Source organism: Diadema setosum, chromosome 2 (assembly GCF_964275005.1).
Source record: "Diadema setosum chromosome 2, eeDiaSeto1, whole genome shotgun sequence".
In the NCBI taxonomy this organism is placed as follows: domain Eukaryota; kingdom Metazoa; phylum Echinodermata; class Echinoidea; order Diadematoida; family Diadematidae; genus Diadema; species Diadema setosum.
Genome location: NC_092686.1, coordinates 23649898 through 23666933, shown reverse-complemented (window position 1 = coordinate 23666933; position 17036 = coordinate 23649898). Strand labels below are relative to the sequence as shown.

The window sequence follows — 17036 nt, the reverse complement described above, 5'->3', positions numbered from 1 at the left end:
TTATTTTGCACACAGACTAACTAACTAACTAAGTTAACCCCTAACAAACAAACAAACAAACAAACAAACCAACGGTAACCAAAACATAACCTCCTCCCTTGGCAGAGGTAATAACAAAAGATGTGGACATATTCCCCACATTTACAATACAGTGCACTCCCGTTATAATGAATGTTATAACGAAATTCCGGTTACAACGAAGTAAAAATTCAGGCTACAACATTATCCAATCTATATATTTCCATTATTTATTTGTTGGGTTATAACAAAATTTTGATATAACGAAAGAAAACTGCTGGTCCCGAGGACTTTGTTATAATGGGAGTCCACTGGAGAACACAAAATACAAGAATAAACACCAATTACTCGCTTCCAAACACACACACATACACCTCAATATTCAGTATTTTGTAATGTGCGGCGATACATAAGGCCATTTATTTTGTCTCATTACAGTTATGTGCAACTCATCACATATTCCTCCATCACAACTTTAATCTGCAATACACGTACAATGTACATAGGTCCCCAGTTTTATCGACGCAGGACTAAATATTCTATGTTGCAGTGCTTACAAAACTCTGGAGAAATATCATTTATAATAGATATATCTAATCAATAATGCCACAAGTTGTGTTCAGAAGAATTCTTCAACCAAATGACAGAATAAGTACAGTTACTAATCCTAAAACATTAGCAAGAATAGTCATATATTTGTTTTTCTTTAAACTTTTAAATCATAAACACTCAAAAACGGGTGATAACCTTGGCAAACCGACAGATGCTTGTACCTAGACAAAAATAATCTTGCACAGTACCGTATGCACATACATTAGGCAAGCAAAATTGATGAAAGTAAATACATGTATGTGGCGTAGGCTGGAGAAGAAATCAACTTTTTCTCAGTTGAATTTTGAGGAAAATTACATTGACTTGTCAATGCAATCTGGTGTGACTTCACAGCTAGATTACAAATTTTCATCCTGGGCACATGAAGAAGAACAAATGAACAAATCTGGACCTGGGTAAATGCAGTGTCTTCTTTTAGAAATGTTTAAGTTGCAAGAATTTATTGGGGTAAGGGATTTATTGTATAACACCACTTTATTTCAGATCTGGTAATGAGGCTTCTTCAAGTAAAACTGGAAAAAAAAAGGTTTGTTCTGAATGTATTTCTAGTGTACACTTTCTATTTCTGAAACCTGTAACCTGAAACCTATCATGTTTTTACCAGCAAATTCAACAATGGCAAAATATGCTGACCCCTCACAAACAAATTATCAACCCCCCCCCCAAAAAAAAAAAAAAAAAAAAACCAACAACAACACACACACACACAAGAGGACATATACAATATGTTGCATGGTATGAGATCAGAAATATATGCAAAGTGTGTTTTTCATAATATATGTGATTCCACTGACTTGACGGCATCAATTTTGGTCGTCGTGCTATTTTCTTGCTTAAAACTTTCTTGCTCAAATCTAACAGCACTATTTCTGTGTGTCACAGACTTTGGACAAATTGTTATGTATAATCTTATGCAGTTTTCTGTGCCAATTTGTACTTTTCAAGGACACAAACAGTTATCCTTTCATTTTTTTTTCTTATAAGGTCATTTATGATCACGAAAGAGAAAGTGAATCATGAGTGTTCCTTTTTCTGGTGACGACAAAAGAAACCTACAGCAATGTCAATAAAGTCCTGCTTTTAAAGAAGTGAAAATGTGCATAAATAGACTGATTTCAATTTCGTACTCTCACTCCTTGACTTGCTAACCAACCTCATGACATTTTATATCAGCAAACTCCATGTATTACCAAATTATTCATCCTAAAAGCATTCATTTCCAAGAAGTAGACAAATTATGCATTTCTTAGCATCAAAATTAAAATGACAAATTTCAAACAAGATTGTATAAGAAAAAAAAAAATCTTCTCCAGAAAATGCAGGACTGCCCACACTCACACAGCAAAATCTGGGAGGCTCCAGAGAGGTGTTGAGGTGTTAGGAAGATACTTAATGTCATATGCACCTTAATAAGCAATAATATGTCATCAATCACACAAGATTTTATATTCATTGGTTAGGATGTGAAGAAATAGTTAATATTTCAAGCAGCCTCCTGCAGAGTAGGGGAGATGTGTTACCAGTAGGTCTTAGAATGCATATAACATTTTGACAGCTCTCCATTCGCACAAAATTGTTTAGATATCATGACAAAATAGCTACCAAGACATGCTGAAATAAATACTTTCACTTTCAGCCAATTTTAAATTAAATAGCTATATATTGAATATATCTAAATAAATTACAGGGTTGCCATGACATAGTCACATATTAATCATGAAGCAGATCGATGCAATTTTGGAGTCTTATCACAAAATCTGCATTAAAAAATTGCAATAGTATTTGAAATTGTAAATATTTATGAAATAATAGTTAATTATTTGTGAATCATTTAAAAATATGCTTCAAAATTTTATGTAAATTTGCTATAATTTTGTGAATCATTTGTGATATTTATGCATACTTTGTACAAGTTGACCAAAATGCAATGTCCCTTCCAGGCTTCCACACAAATTTTCATCGTTTCACCGTAACTTTCATAAGATTCATGCTGGACATTATCTCACACTAAGGATATGAAATACTTTGTGTTCATGAAACAACTGCGCAACTCTGATTGTGATGGTACATGCACCATGGATATATTATTTGAGGGAGAAATATGGATAAAAAAGGGTATGAAACAAAATAAAAACTTTTTTTTTCTTTTTAAACAAAATAGTGCATACATAACTACTGTATACAATAACAACATGAAACAACTACAAACACGTCATAAAAATTTTATGTGTAGAGGGTTTCTATAATTCATTTCGAAATGATTAAAAAAAAACTTAGCTGTCACAAACATAAACTTCCTGTAAAAACAAGCATTACTAAAAAAGATACTACAGAATTATTTCATATATGACTCTATGGTCGATGATATGAAATATCCACTCAGAAGTTATTTCTCTTGTTCGGTATGTTAATTTCCAGCCACACTGAACATGTATCACCTTTTCATTTGTAGTCTCAGTATATTCATCCATTCTTCCTTAGTAGCCTTTTCACTCTAGTTCGAAACATCGGCCAGATTTTATACCATGATAATAACTAGAAATGTCGCTACGGCGACTGGTGTATGCCTCCGCCATAATGCATGCTTCTCCTAATAGGTCTATAGTACAATGTCTTGACAATGTGTGATGAAAGTTTCACACAATTGGCAAAATATTAAAATGACAGGTTTGCCACAAATGTGCTGAATGTTCACTTTCCTAGAACTAGGTTCAATTGGATGAATGATTAAAAGGTCAGAGTGCAGGTATTTGGGGGAATTGATGATTTTTACTTGACTTTTGACCCTTTCATAAGTTTATGCATTGAGTAATTTTCAAGGTATTGAGAAAAAGTATAATTTCAGTATCAAATGGTAAAATAGTATTATCTAAACCTGGCCTTTGACCTTTGACCTCACAGTTCCAAAGAGAATCACTGTTAGGTAGAACATGCATAAATATGTAAGTTTCATGATAATACCTTGAGTTACTTTTGAGATATGGAGGAAGAAGTGCAATTTAGCACTTTCACTTGACCTTTGACCTTTTGACCTTTGACCTTCTGGCAAGAAACTTCCCACAGTAGTTAATGTATATATATTGGGTTATACATGCATACATCAAGTTACAAAAAAAAAAAATCCTTCAGGCATTGCATAAATATAAGGAAAGCAGTGATATTTTGAGGAGTTGACCTTGACCTTTGACCCATGACCCCCAACTTCCCTAGATAATCACTGCCCATCGGTACATGCATATATACTAAGTTCCATGAAGATACCTTGAACCATTTGCGAGATATGGAGAAAAACATGAAATTTCAACCTTTTTTTTCACAAAATAACCTGTGACCTTTGACCTTTGACCCCGTGACCCTAAAATCCAAACAAAGTATTATCCCCCCAGGATATACCCTCATACCAAGTTTGATGCAAAACCACCTCACGGTTCTTGAGATATCGACAAAAACAAAACGGGACGGACGTACGGACGGACGGACCACCCGAAAACATAATGCCTCCGGCCACTTCGTTGGCGAAGGCATAAAAAGCATCACTTGAATAGGATTGCTTCTACACGGTGATATTTGTTAAATCAAACTACTTCACATGACTTAATTTTAAAACCGAAAATAAATAAGTGATTACAAACAGAATGCCTAAATATCCGTGCACATTCCCACACACCTATATAATTACTATATTGGTGTCGGAGACACATGATGCAATAAGTTCTAGCCAAGATTTGTGAACTTTCATGAAGTAAATGCTGCTGCATATGATCCCGAATGCTTGGGAATTTGTATGATGAACCATTCAAAACATAGGTAGAATACAGTAGCTTCTCCTTATACTGTACGAGCTGAAATTTTCGCGGTGGTTTTATTTTCGCGAATTTCGCGAATGGCCTTTGAACCGCGAAAATAACAACGCGCAAATAGTTACGTTCAGTTAGACCGTCGCAACCGCGAAATTAACAACACGCACAAATGTCCTCCAAGTAGCAATTCGCGAAAATATCTGTACGCGAAAATTTCAGCTCGTACAGCATTACAGACTTTGAAATTGCCTTTCAACATACCGAGGTTTTATAATTACTCTTGCACTAGCTTCAAGTGTTTCGATGTCCACACAAATCTAATGACATTGACATGTGGATGTCTTCTTATTATGGAAACTGAGGAGAAAATATAGTGAATGTGCAGAGCATGATAGATGGATCACTGCCACTGTCATTAAACATACATTACCACTGTTGTACACATGCAGCCAATGGGAATATGATTAGACAAGAGTCCACTCGGCTGGCCATACAACAACTGAATGTTATGCTCACTGCTATGCACAGCGTGCCACATTTTTTGTCGTGCATCATATGGTCTATGTTTGTGCTGACCAAAGCAAAAAAGGTCCCAGAGTTTGGAATACAGGGGACTTTGACACCACTGACATGTTTACAGACTTATCACGCTGTATTGAAAAGTCAATTCATTTTCATTTCTATAATCTTCACAAAAGAAAAATATGGTACGAGACATCATGTGTTGTCCTTGATAAAGGGTTGGTTTGACACCTAGTTCGACCCTCACAGGACGGAATACATACATCTGGAGACTCTACATATCCTCCTACAACAAAACAACAATACATGCTAAATCTGTATATAAAATATCACTACTCAAATGCTGAGGAGACGTACAGAACCGCACAACATATGAAATGTTGCTGATACGTAATCTGATTTGAATTTCCCATCTCTTCCCTGTAGAATCTAAACATATGTGATTTGGTTTGACAGACTAGATTGATTCTACTTGACTCTCTTGTGTGAATCATCAAACGTGCAGTCTCCATGTAACATAACACTGCAACAGTTTTATGTTACATGCAACAGTAAACTACAAAGTGGTCCCATGATCAAAAGGGTGTTGAAATAATAAGAATCTCCTGTTTGTGGCTGTTAACATTTATAAAGCTATCATTACTCTTTCTGACAGTTCCATGGAAAACATTAAAAGAAGCAAGCATTCATTTCATTTGTCTTCATGCTCACAAAATTCACTATCATTTCAGATGCTGTATGTAATTCTCTTTCTTTCATACTGCACTCCACTTCATACACTAATTACACATTTCTGATGGTTTGGCAATACTATAGTGGGAGCCTGATAGAGAAAATTCCCTCTGTGTAGTTAAGAAACATATTTCATAGCACTTTCAAATGACCCTGGTCTGAAAAGTTTATCTGTCACCCTTGAAAATTGAACAGAAGAAGATGAAAAAGAAAAAAATAGCTTATACCATACATATCAAACATTTTGGGAGACAGAATCTATCTGCAAATGCATGCATAAATGCATCAGTTAGTTGTGCCCTATTTTTGTGTGTGAAGATATACTAGTGCTCAAATCTGTCCAAAGGGTGAAACTGCACACACTCTTACAACTTACTGACTTGGACTCAATTTCAGTGATGGAATCAAAATGTGGTCTCCACAAATGTGACAACATTCAGCAAACACAAACAAGCTGGCAAAGATTTTATAATACTGCTTTAACTTTGATGCACATACACTCTCACACAAACACACACACAGCCCCACGCTTATGGTATGCTCGGCACAGAAGTGTTCGCTACTCATCTATAATCATATATCGCGTGCAGGCAACTCATAAATTGCATTTTTACACAAGCTACTACTATGAGCCATTCACTGGTTAGCACAAATCCACTCTGACTATAAAAAAAAAAATCACAAATTTTGAAATATTGAAGTGTTAAAAGTCATATATCCTTTCAATCATTCTTAAAAAGTAATAAACACAAACCAAGGGAAACTGACCAGAAATGAATATAATTTATTAGTGAAAAATTGAGCAAAGAAAATGGGATTCCATTGGAATTCAAACCCGAGACCTCCAGATTGCTAGCCCAGTGCTCTATTGACTGAGCTTTAAAAAGTCCTAGTATAGTGTTTGTCCCAGAAGCAACTCATCACTTTATGTTACAGTTGCATTTCAAGAACAATTGATGCAAAACTTCACTAGTTCAAAAGCATTGTCATCACCTAACGGCAAACAGCAAATGAGAGTTTGATCTAGGCAAAGAAAAAAAAAATGCCTCCATACAGTCTTAACTGTAAATATCTGATGTATAGAAAATATCATGTGTTGAAATGTGATCACTATTCTTCCAGATCACAGATGACTCAATCTAAAATCAATTTGAAGCTTAACTCATTGTGTCGTGACATTGAATAATTGTGAGAAACTGCAATTTGCAAAAGACACTGAAACTTTGCAATATGATAATGTCTTACCTTGGACTTAAGAACAAACACAAAAATATATACCCGCTATATACAATATTCGATTGTTCATTGTTGAGTTTACATTTGGTCATATATCAATGCTTTGTTGCACTGCAGTTATCCTTTCGCTTTTTCACTGTGTACAACAAATACACATGGGCTTCTGGAGTTTTTGCTTTTTAGACCTTTGCCTAAAATAAAACTTGCAGTTTATTGAAATTTATATCTCATCACCTAAAGCAATTCAAGCATTTCCAACAGACACTGCTACAGAGGCTGATATGACACCAAGTTGCAAGTACACCAAAAATAGGAACAACCCTGATTTCATGTGGCTTTCCATACAGAATGGGTATTGTCTATACTCTGTGGTATCCGTGAGCTACACTGTTTGTTTGCATGGGAAAGAATAGGCAGAACAGGGCCCTGTTCGCATAAAACTTTCAGATCAAACTTACGTCAAAAATATAATAAGTCTGAAATTTTAAACATAAAGCTATGTTTAATTCTGTGTTGCAGAAAGAGTTAGGTTTGATTTCAAACATAAGTACCATGAATCAAACCTAAATTTATGCATACTGACAGATAAAAATCAAACACAAGGGCTTTGAATCAAATTTAAGTGCCTAAAATCAAACATGAATTGTTTTTCATCAACTCCTCAGCATCAAAATACATAAAAATTGCTATGTTTAATATTGAACATAAAATCAAACATAACTTGCTTTCAGCCAATCAGAATCAAGGATAGGGGAGGTGATCATCGCACCCAGGCTCATCCACGCATAGTCATCAACCGAAAATCAATCTTAACTTTAATTTTATCTAGTTCTATGTTGGATCCCAAGTTAGGTTTGATTACTATGTTTGATATGGACGTTTGAGTTCAAAAAGAGTTTTATGCAACAGGACCCTGGCCTGCTCCAAAAGGAAAGCTACAAACTAACACACACAGTAAAGTTGAGACAGAGAAATAACTGGCTTCGATCGGTAAATGCTTCCTAACATGTTCTTCATTTCCTCATGAAGAGCATTCAAAATCTCTAGGAATGTACACATGAAATGCAACCAAAAGGACAGGAAATGTCTTCCTATTGCCTTCCACACAACATCCCACAATATATCTTGGCAAGTTCTGGCCAATACTGACTTGCTCAAAAACTCGACAGGAGTAGCATATAAGGTCAATCTTCTCATAGACAAGCACTGAATTCCCTTTCCTTTTCTCTTTCAGAATTCTCTTTCTTTTTTACTGATGATTCTGCATAAACACAGAAGTACTTAAAAGACAGCTCACTAAGAGCACACATCACTGAATCCTACAATTTGTTCTGTCCATTCTATGCCTCTGACAACTCTGCATTTGCTCACCAAGTCTCAATACATGGAAAAGGTGAAGGTGCAATCAGTCTGTCTTTGGCATGCCTGGAATCAAGACTATTTCACCTATAAGTAGTCTCAATGTCACAGCAAATTGACATCAGATTTGTAGTAACCACAGCAATTTATAAGTTAGTGAACATGAGATGTCCATGATTGTCATACTTTTGCACTATACACGTTTCTGAACAACCATTCTCTTTTGTGGCAAATTGTTTGGACAGATATTTGGCCCTTACTCTGCCACTGTCTTATATAATATGCACACTTGAACTCAAATAAATTATGCCTTTATCTCCCAACATCTTATTTGATGGCCTAATAAATGACATTCAATGCAATATTGTCATCAATATTATAATCTTTGTGGTATTCTCCTAACAAAGTTGACAGAGCAATACCTTGGTACATGTATTTGGCCACACATTATTAAAATATTACAGTACGATGAAAGTACAGCATACATTACGCTAGCATCAACTTTATCAATGCCATAAGGACTAAATACTAAAGAATTAAATTCACAGAATTGGAATCAATTAAAGTAATATATAGGAAGTTGAATAAGCCTCCCATTATTAATATTTACAGCTTGCAGAGTGTTATTTCAGACATGCTATTTACAAAGTGATTATCAGTTGCCAACAATTCAAAGCTGCTTGGTGGAACCTATTCTAGATACTCTGTCAATAATTGCACTCTTCTACACAATTATTTCACAAATCTATCCCTTTATTCTCTGGCATCTCACTTAATTGTATTCATCCTTGTTTTGTTTGTTTTTTGTTTGTCTGCTCTTCAACCAACTAGTTTTATTGCAATACACGACTATCCTGCTCTCAATTTCTTTGAATATGCTTCATGTTTTTTTAGATAATCCCTTAACCATGTGTTCCCCTAAATCTGTTTCATCCATATCACTGCATTATCATGTTACATGTTCATATCTCACACACGGATGAAGCATGTACACAATGTGTGGCAATATGCATGAGCACCATGTACACAATGTGTGGCAATATGCATGAGCACCATGCACACAAATGTACACACACACACAGACATACACACACACAAACATATGCACCACCACCCTCACATTAAAGACACAGAAACACACAGGTTAAAGTGCTGTGTTGTTGGTTCTGTATTCCTACGGATCTGACAAAATTCTTTCTGGTGTACGATTGCTGAAAGCAAAACATGAGCTGATTTCTTCATCACACTGCCACGGTTGGTGAGAGAAAAATAAGTGATCCACGAATCTAGATAACCTTTCTCAGTCCTTCGGGTATCCTCCATCCATTCTACAGATGGTGACTTGTGGAAGGTCCTCAGAATAAACATGGAATTGTTGAAATTTAGGATAATCCACTTAATAGAAGTGCAGTTAATCCAATATTTAGTTCCTCTCCACAATAAACTATCTACAAAACTGCTATCAGCAGATAAATGATTCTGAAATGGAGTATTAAAGATCCTTCTACATAATATTATGTAATAATGCCAACAGGATGCCTTTAGCCTTCGAAGGAAAGGGAAAGATATTTCAGGAATACTTCCAGTGTCTCTGCCACACCCACAGGCTACACAACTAGAATTTGATTACGTGCTCTTTCTCCATCATGACTTGTACGAACTCCACTCTTTCTTAACATAACTCACACTTGGTGATGTTTTCCAAATCAACCTGTTGGTTTGATAAGGGAACATATCGTCTGTTGAGAATGAGAAGGGCGTTAAGTTGTCCCGAACACTATGGCCCGAATTCGCGAAGGTGGTACAAATAAAACCATGGTTTAAACCATGGACAAAAACCATGGAGCGCCAAGTGTCGCACAGAATATTTCGTTACAAAATTGGTCATTTCGTCGACAAAATGACCGTTTCGTTAACGAAATTATCATTTCGTGGATGAAATGTTCATTTAGTTGCAAAATGTTGTCATTTCGTTACAAAATAATCATTTCATCGACGGAATGACTGATTTCGTAACGAAATATTCCATGCGACACTTGGCGCTCCATGGTTTTTGCCCATGGTTTAAACCATGGTTTCATTTGTACCACCTTCGTGAATTCGGGCCTACGGGTTTAGAGGCAACTTAACGCCCTTATCATTCTCAACCGACGATATCATGGAAAAGACCATTCATGGCAAAATACAAATTCAACAATCTCTTTCTGTTCACTCATTCTTCATCTTTCTCTTTCTTTTTCTTCCACTGTCTGCCTGTCTGCCTGTCTGTCCATCTCTTTCTATCTTTCCCTTCTTCCCACTTCCATCTATTTACACCAACCATTGTGCCTCTTTGTTAGAACTCCTCTACTCGTCTCATTAGACATTCATATCTCTCTGCATTCACATCTCTCTGCATTCATATCTCTCTGCATTCACATCTCTCTGCATTCATATCTCTCTGCATTCATATCTCTCTGCATTCATATCTCTCTGCATTCATATCTCTCTGCATTCATATCTCTCTGCATTCATATCTCTCTGCATTCATATCTCTCTGCATTCACATCTCTCTGCATTCATATCTCTCTGCATTCATATCTCTCTGCATTCATATCTCTGCATTCACATCTCTCTGCATTCATATCTCTCTGCATTCATATCTCTCTGCATTCACATCACTCTGCATTCACATCTCTCTGCATTCATATCTCTCTGCATTCATATCTCTCTGCATTCACATCTCTCTGCATTCACATCTCTCTGCATTCACATCTCTCTGCATTCATATCTCTCTGCATTCATATCTCTCTGCATTCATATCTCTGCATTCACATCTCTCTGCATTCATATCTCTCTGCATTCATATCTCTCTGCATTCACATCACTCTGCATTCACATCTCTCTGCATTCCCATCTCTCTGCATTCATATCTCTCTGCATTCATACCGCTCCGCATCACCAAAAGCATTTTTCCTCAGCATTTCTCCATTAGTGGCCACAACCTCAAAATTACATCAACTCATGACTGGACTCATCAGGCTACTTTACAGACTACATAAATTATGCAACAATAACCTGTTGTACTTCTGGAGTATACGTGGCACTCTCCTCTGACCAATAACTAAAATGCCTTCACCCTTCTTGACTTCAAGACCTTTGAAACCTCCAGTCCTACGAACAATCACAGGAGGAATTTTCCCTTCTGCTCCTCCTATTTTAAAGTCAGTATTCATCTCCTCCACGGTGTGGCTCTACTGATCGCTCTCGGCAACTTCCACCAGTCTGGCCCCGCCGGATGATGCGCCGCTGCCCATCTCCTCCATTCTGTTGCCATTCTCTTCCTCGGCCCCCACCGGGCCGGCTGTTGTCTCCTTCTTCCGACCTCCGGCGTCCTTGGCAGAGGAGACAGTGCGGAGCACAGAGTCCTCGCCGAGCAGCTCGCAGAGCTCGTTGAGACGTTCCTGCATGCGAGGCATGCCAGCCAGCTGGGCCTCCAGGCGCTGCTTCTCCTCGTTGAGGCTCAGACGCGTCGCTGTGTTCAGCTCCTCCAGGCGCCAGTTGCCCGTACCGTCAAACTGCAGCAGATGGGTGTGGTACTTCCTGCCATGACAAGAATACAAAACAATTGTCAAAAGGACTATGTTCTTCTGGTGACTCCATTAAAGAGCTGTTACAACATTATCATTGTCACTGCTAATGATAATATGATTACTCCTGGTAAACACCATATGAGTATATATTTCTCATGAATTAAACTAAACAAAGAGGAAATGTCTCATCTTACTTATGCTAGTAGTCGATCCACGATATGAGCTTCAAATATGAAGTTGACTTTTGTCATGGTGATATTATTCCATTGTATGAATGCGCCACAAAGGAAAAGCTGATTTGTAACGAAGAAAATCATATACACGAAGGATATAGGGTGTAATCCAGAGACTCAAATAAATTATACAAATGAGGGAGAGAGGTTTTTTCAACTTCATATGTCACTTGAATCATTGGCCTTAGGGTCCTGGAGCCCTCTGTACAATGTCTGTGGAGATTTAAGTATAATGTAGCCAACAAGTTAAACTGATATCCTACGTGTATAAACTGATCTTCATAGCAACATCGATATGACTCCCCTTGTTTAGCGCTTCTTTTTTACACTGTACACAACAGACCTTACCGCTACATTTATCTTTTCACAAGATCTGTGAGATTAATATATCTGGGAAATGGGAGCTAGCACTGCTGCAACCATTGTATTCACCGGAAATTTGGGCTATGTGAGGTTGTTTAGAACTAGTTTCCATGGTGATGAGTGGCTATGACATCACACTTTGGTACTTCATTTCACGAGAAACAGACCAACTTCAAAATGACTTGCTTGCAAAAGCATGCAGATCTCACCCGCAATCAAGCATTAAGAAGTTGTCAATTTGTTTTCATTTGAAAAGTATTCACATCTACTTATTTTCGAGTGCAAAGTAACTTCTACTGCTAGTCTTTTCCAGAATGTTGTCACAGTCAGATGATTCTTGCCAACTCACGCACAGATGTGATTCACTCAAATCAAAATTTTTTTAAAATTTTTTATACTTAAAGTCCGGCACTGAATGTCAATTGACCACTGACTATAAAGCTTATGAATGACCAGAGACAGAAAAGAGATGTCACTGACCAGAGGGATGGTCTGTGGGTGATGGTCAGCATGATGATCCCGGCATCCTTGGCCGCCTGGAAAATCTTCCCCTCAACGTCGATGCTCACAGCGCTGGTGCACTCATCCAGGAGGGCAAACTTGGGTCTGAAATACCATCAAAAATAATCTGGTCAGTTTTGACTGCCCTGCTGGCCATCCTAGAGAGCTGGGAAACGTGTTGACCTCATGGAGTACTGCAGATACCAGTCACCACCTACTTTACACTGTATGTACCGGTACTTATGGTAGACAAGTGAGCTGTGCAATGTTTAATATGTGTGATTGGATATTGCACTTTATAGTACTTCAAATCATTTCAAGGTGCCTTGGACTGGAGTGTACTTTCCACCATGCTGTGGTGTTTAGATGGTTCTTCCATGAACTTTACAGTGTTTTTTACGTTGATTTATTCAGTATTTTGTGGTCATAAGGAAGGTTATACACACATTTGTTGTGTATCGTCATGTCTAAACACACATGGTAAAAGTCAAACAGAAAGAAACACTGATGAATGCACAAGCCAATACACTAGCAACAAATGAAGCACTGACAACTACAGAATTTATAACCATGCTTGCAACTACTTCAAGAGTATCAATAACTAAATAATGTCAGAGAGTGAAAGACAGAAAGGGAATGAGTAACAGAGACAGACAGACAGACAGAGATAGGACCAAGGATAGAAAAGACATTGCTAATACAGAAGAAAAAAAAAATCATTCTTCATACATACAGATGCTTTATATTATTTCTATCTTTTTTTTTCCTGTTCAATGATAAACTATCTTTCAAGACCACTAGACAGAAAATGATGGAATTCTAATCCTTGTGCCACATGAGATGGAGACACGCCCCTCATCTCTCTGACTTACTTGTGGTAAAAGAGTCTTGCCATTCCCATCCTCTGCTTTTCTCCTCCAGAGAACACATCCTTCCAGTCATTCACTGCATCCCAACCTGAGACGGACATGACGAGACACATGAAGCGATGGAATGAGCATGGCTTTGAGGCACATTGACAGGGCTCAACATTAGCCGTGGCCCAGTGGTCCAGGGCCACTAAAAATTGATGTTGGGCCACCAAATTTCCGAAAGGTTATCTTTTGGTGACCCAATTGGGCAACTAAGATTCAAAATGGATTGTTACGTTTCCTTCTATTTTGGGCCACCAAACTTTGAAAGATACGAATGGCCTGAATGGGCAATGAGAGATAAAAAGCAAGCGCTAAGTCCCGATTAACGAGTAACTGGGAATCTAACCACCCCTTCCAAGCTTTATGTATGCAGGTGTTGCTAAAAATTTTCCCACGTATATCAACGCTGATTAAATAATGCACCATTTCTGCATACTTTTTCACATCATCTTTATTTTCTGAGGTGAGTATCTCTCTGCATACTGATTTGCAACCACAATCAGGCATTAAAATTGTATTTACTAATACATCTCTTTTGAAATTATTACAACATCCACTCCTTTCAATATTTAAAAAAATGCATACCGCCCTCTCTGGTGACAATGTGCTGGAGGTGGACAATGCCAAGGATGTTCTCCAGGTCTGCATCCGTCATCCCTTTTCCAGCCATCTCTTTGGGGGTGTCAGGGTAGATCACCTGGTCCCTCAGTGAGCCAAGAGACATATAGGGTCTTTGCATAACATACAGAGAAGGAGAAAGCATTGTTAATCCATGGGTTGATGCTACTGTTACCAGAGTACTGTAAAAGTGAAAACTTTTTCACATGAGTAATTTTTCTTGCTAAGCCGGGTTTAGCAAATTTCATGTATTTTTTATTCCAAGAAACAACGAGATAAAATATCATTACATATAACAAGCAAAAATACTCACACACTTTTATTTCTGCACAGTTTCATGTTGCATACAACAAAGTGTGCGAAAATTTTAACACAGCAAAATTTCCATCCTTATGGTATAACATTCCACTTGCAAGTCACAAAATATTAGCTCTGCAAGTTGATGGGGTGATGGGAGTTGCAAGGAAGAGAAATACTCCTCTTTGTACAAGAGGTACTGCTGAATGAAATTCTATGGATACTTCCTGGTATTGTAAGTTTCACTGGTTTCTATGTACATATTATATGCATCTTTCAATAATGCGGGTTCAAGAGATTCTGAGAGGAACACACTGTTATGAACTTTAGTAGCTTGCTACCTGACAACTGAAGGGGCTGTTGGCTAAAATTTGATACATGATTCAGCATGCCCTATACTGGGGTACTGTCATACCCTATTAAAGTGATTGCATAGTGTAGCATCAATAATTCTTCTAATATTTAAAAGAATATTTAATAAACTATATTATTGGACAGTAATTCAGAAAAAGACTATTTTAATCTACAAACTTGGCTTGTGATTACTCGTTTTTGTCTGCAGACTGTAAATGCAGTGTGGTCTGGTGCTGCTGCTGCTGCTGCTGAGCTGCACATGAATGCACTGCCTATACTGCTACCATAGCAGCAGGGCATTAGCATTACACAATCTGGTACTTTAATCTGAGAGAGGAGTAATTAAAGTAATTAAATTATGGGATTCATTTGATGTATTGCAATTCATTTATTGTTGCATTAAGATTACTAACACAACAAAACCTTCTTGCATAAAGCATTAGATTATTACATTTACTAATTTTTTCGGTAACCCAGGGCACAGTACTAAAATTAGCTGGTGCCACATAGTTATCAAATACTGCATCTCATGTCGACTGCAGATACCCAGTCCTAACATCTCTTCCTTACAGTGCTGACAGAAGAATGTAGTCGACGATCAATGAGTACTTTGATCATGTGTATGTGTATGCTTTGTCAGTTTGTGCAATATGAACTCAACGTAGCGGCTGTGCACAATGCCGATGGGTCAACTTCCCAGACACAAATTGTAGGCTGGTCAGAACAAGAATACTGATGTGACCTTGCACTATAAAACAAGAAAAACGTTGCCCGGCAAAATGTCCTTGTTTGAGTAAAATATGAAAAAGAAGAGATTATCAGCTCTAAAATCATATCCTCAACTTTGTTCCTGATGCACTGAAATAAAAACAAAATGAAACTCCTTGAAAGCTACTTAAGAAGAAAAGGACTTACAAATTAAGGGTGTATTGAAGTGTGCTGACCTATACCAAATTGTATGTGGGACAAAGAAGGGATTTAAAACCATAGCAACTGCTATAAAGAACTGATCAGATCATCCTGAAACCAAGACTGATTGCTAAAGCAAGTCTTATTCATGATCACTGCAATGTATTACTGCTATTGCTGCCTTTTTTACAACATTTGTATGGGGGTTTAATGCCTGCCCTTGCAACACACATGATGTGCACAAGCAACAGTGTGCCTTGAATGAAACAATGTGTGTCGATTTCACTGCATTGATGATTAAGAACTTTATCCTTTGAGTGGCTTGCCAAAAAAAGACCACAAAGGAAGGTGTGTGGGGGGGATGGAGGTACCTCTGAGGAATGAAGACCATGTCGTGGGGGTCAGGCTTGACCAGCTTGCCCCGGTAGACTGGCCAAAGTCCAGATAGGATCCTGAAGAGAGAGCTCTTTCCACAGCCGTTGGGTCCGGTGATGAGCAGGTGCATGCCAGGGGACACCTGAAATCAAGATATGGAGACACTTTAGCCATTATCTTTTGGATAGAAATAAGTCTCAATTGGTTTCACACGTGACATAATGCTTAATGAAGACAACGGCTTATTACCTGGTCCTGTCTCATAAAGTACTTTACAGCCATTACAAGTTTGCACTCTCTATGGTAGCAGCTAGGCAACAACTTACTGTCGGCATGAAAGATGAACCTCCAGAAACAGCATTAATTGTAAGAATTGCTTAAACCTTTCCATGAAGTGGGCTCCTCATTATGCAAACGTTTATAAAATGTAGAGGAATGTTTCATATTTATGCACACAGGGATTAACGCCTGTGAAAGGAAAAAGTGGGTTGTACCAAAATCAACTTCTGTACACCTGGTTAAATATGGAAGTAATGATTTTGATGACCAACATATCATCTGGAGATATTTGCATGTGACCGTGCATCACAAAACCAACAATACGTTGCACACCCTGATGTT

The 17036-nt window shown here is 37.6% G+C and overlaps 1 protein-coding gene across 1 annotated transcript in view; it reads right to left on the bottom strand.

The window, feature by feature from the left end:
• Positions 1-11181: 11181 nt before the first annotated feature.
• LOC140240970 (ATP-binding cassette sub-family D member 2-like) overlaps positions 11182-17036 on the bottom strand; it is a 28532-nt gene continuing 22677 nt past the window's right edge. Inside the window, exons 7-11 of the mRNA XM_072320747.1 lie at positions 16412-16557; positions 14448-14593; positions 13821-13905; positions 12928-13053; positions 11182-11861 (exon numbers count right to left, since the gene is read on the bottom strand). Coding sequence (XP_072176848.1) covers positions 11513-11861; positions 12928-13053; positions 13821-13905; positions 14448-14593; positions 16412-16557 — 852 coding nt within the window. The 3' untranslated portion in view covers positions 11182-11512. The remainder of the gene's footprint in view (positions 11862-12927; positions 13054-13820; positions 13906-14447; positions 14594-16411; positions 16558-17036) is intronic.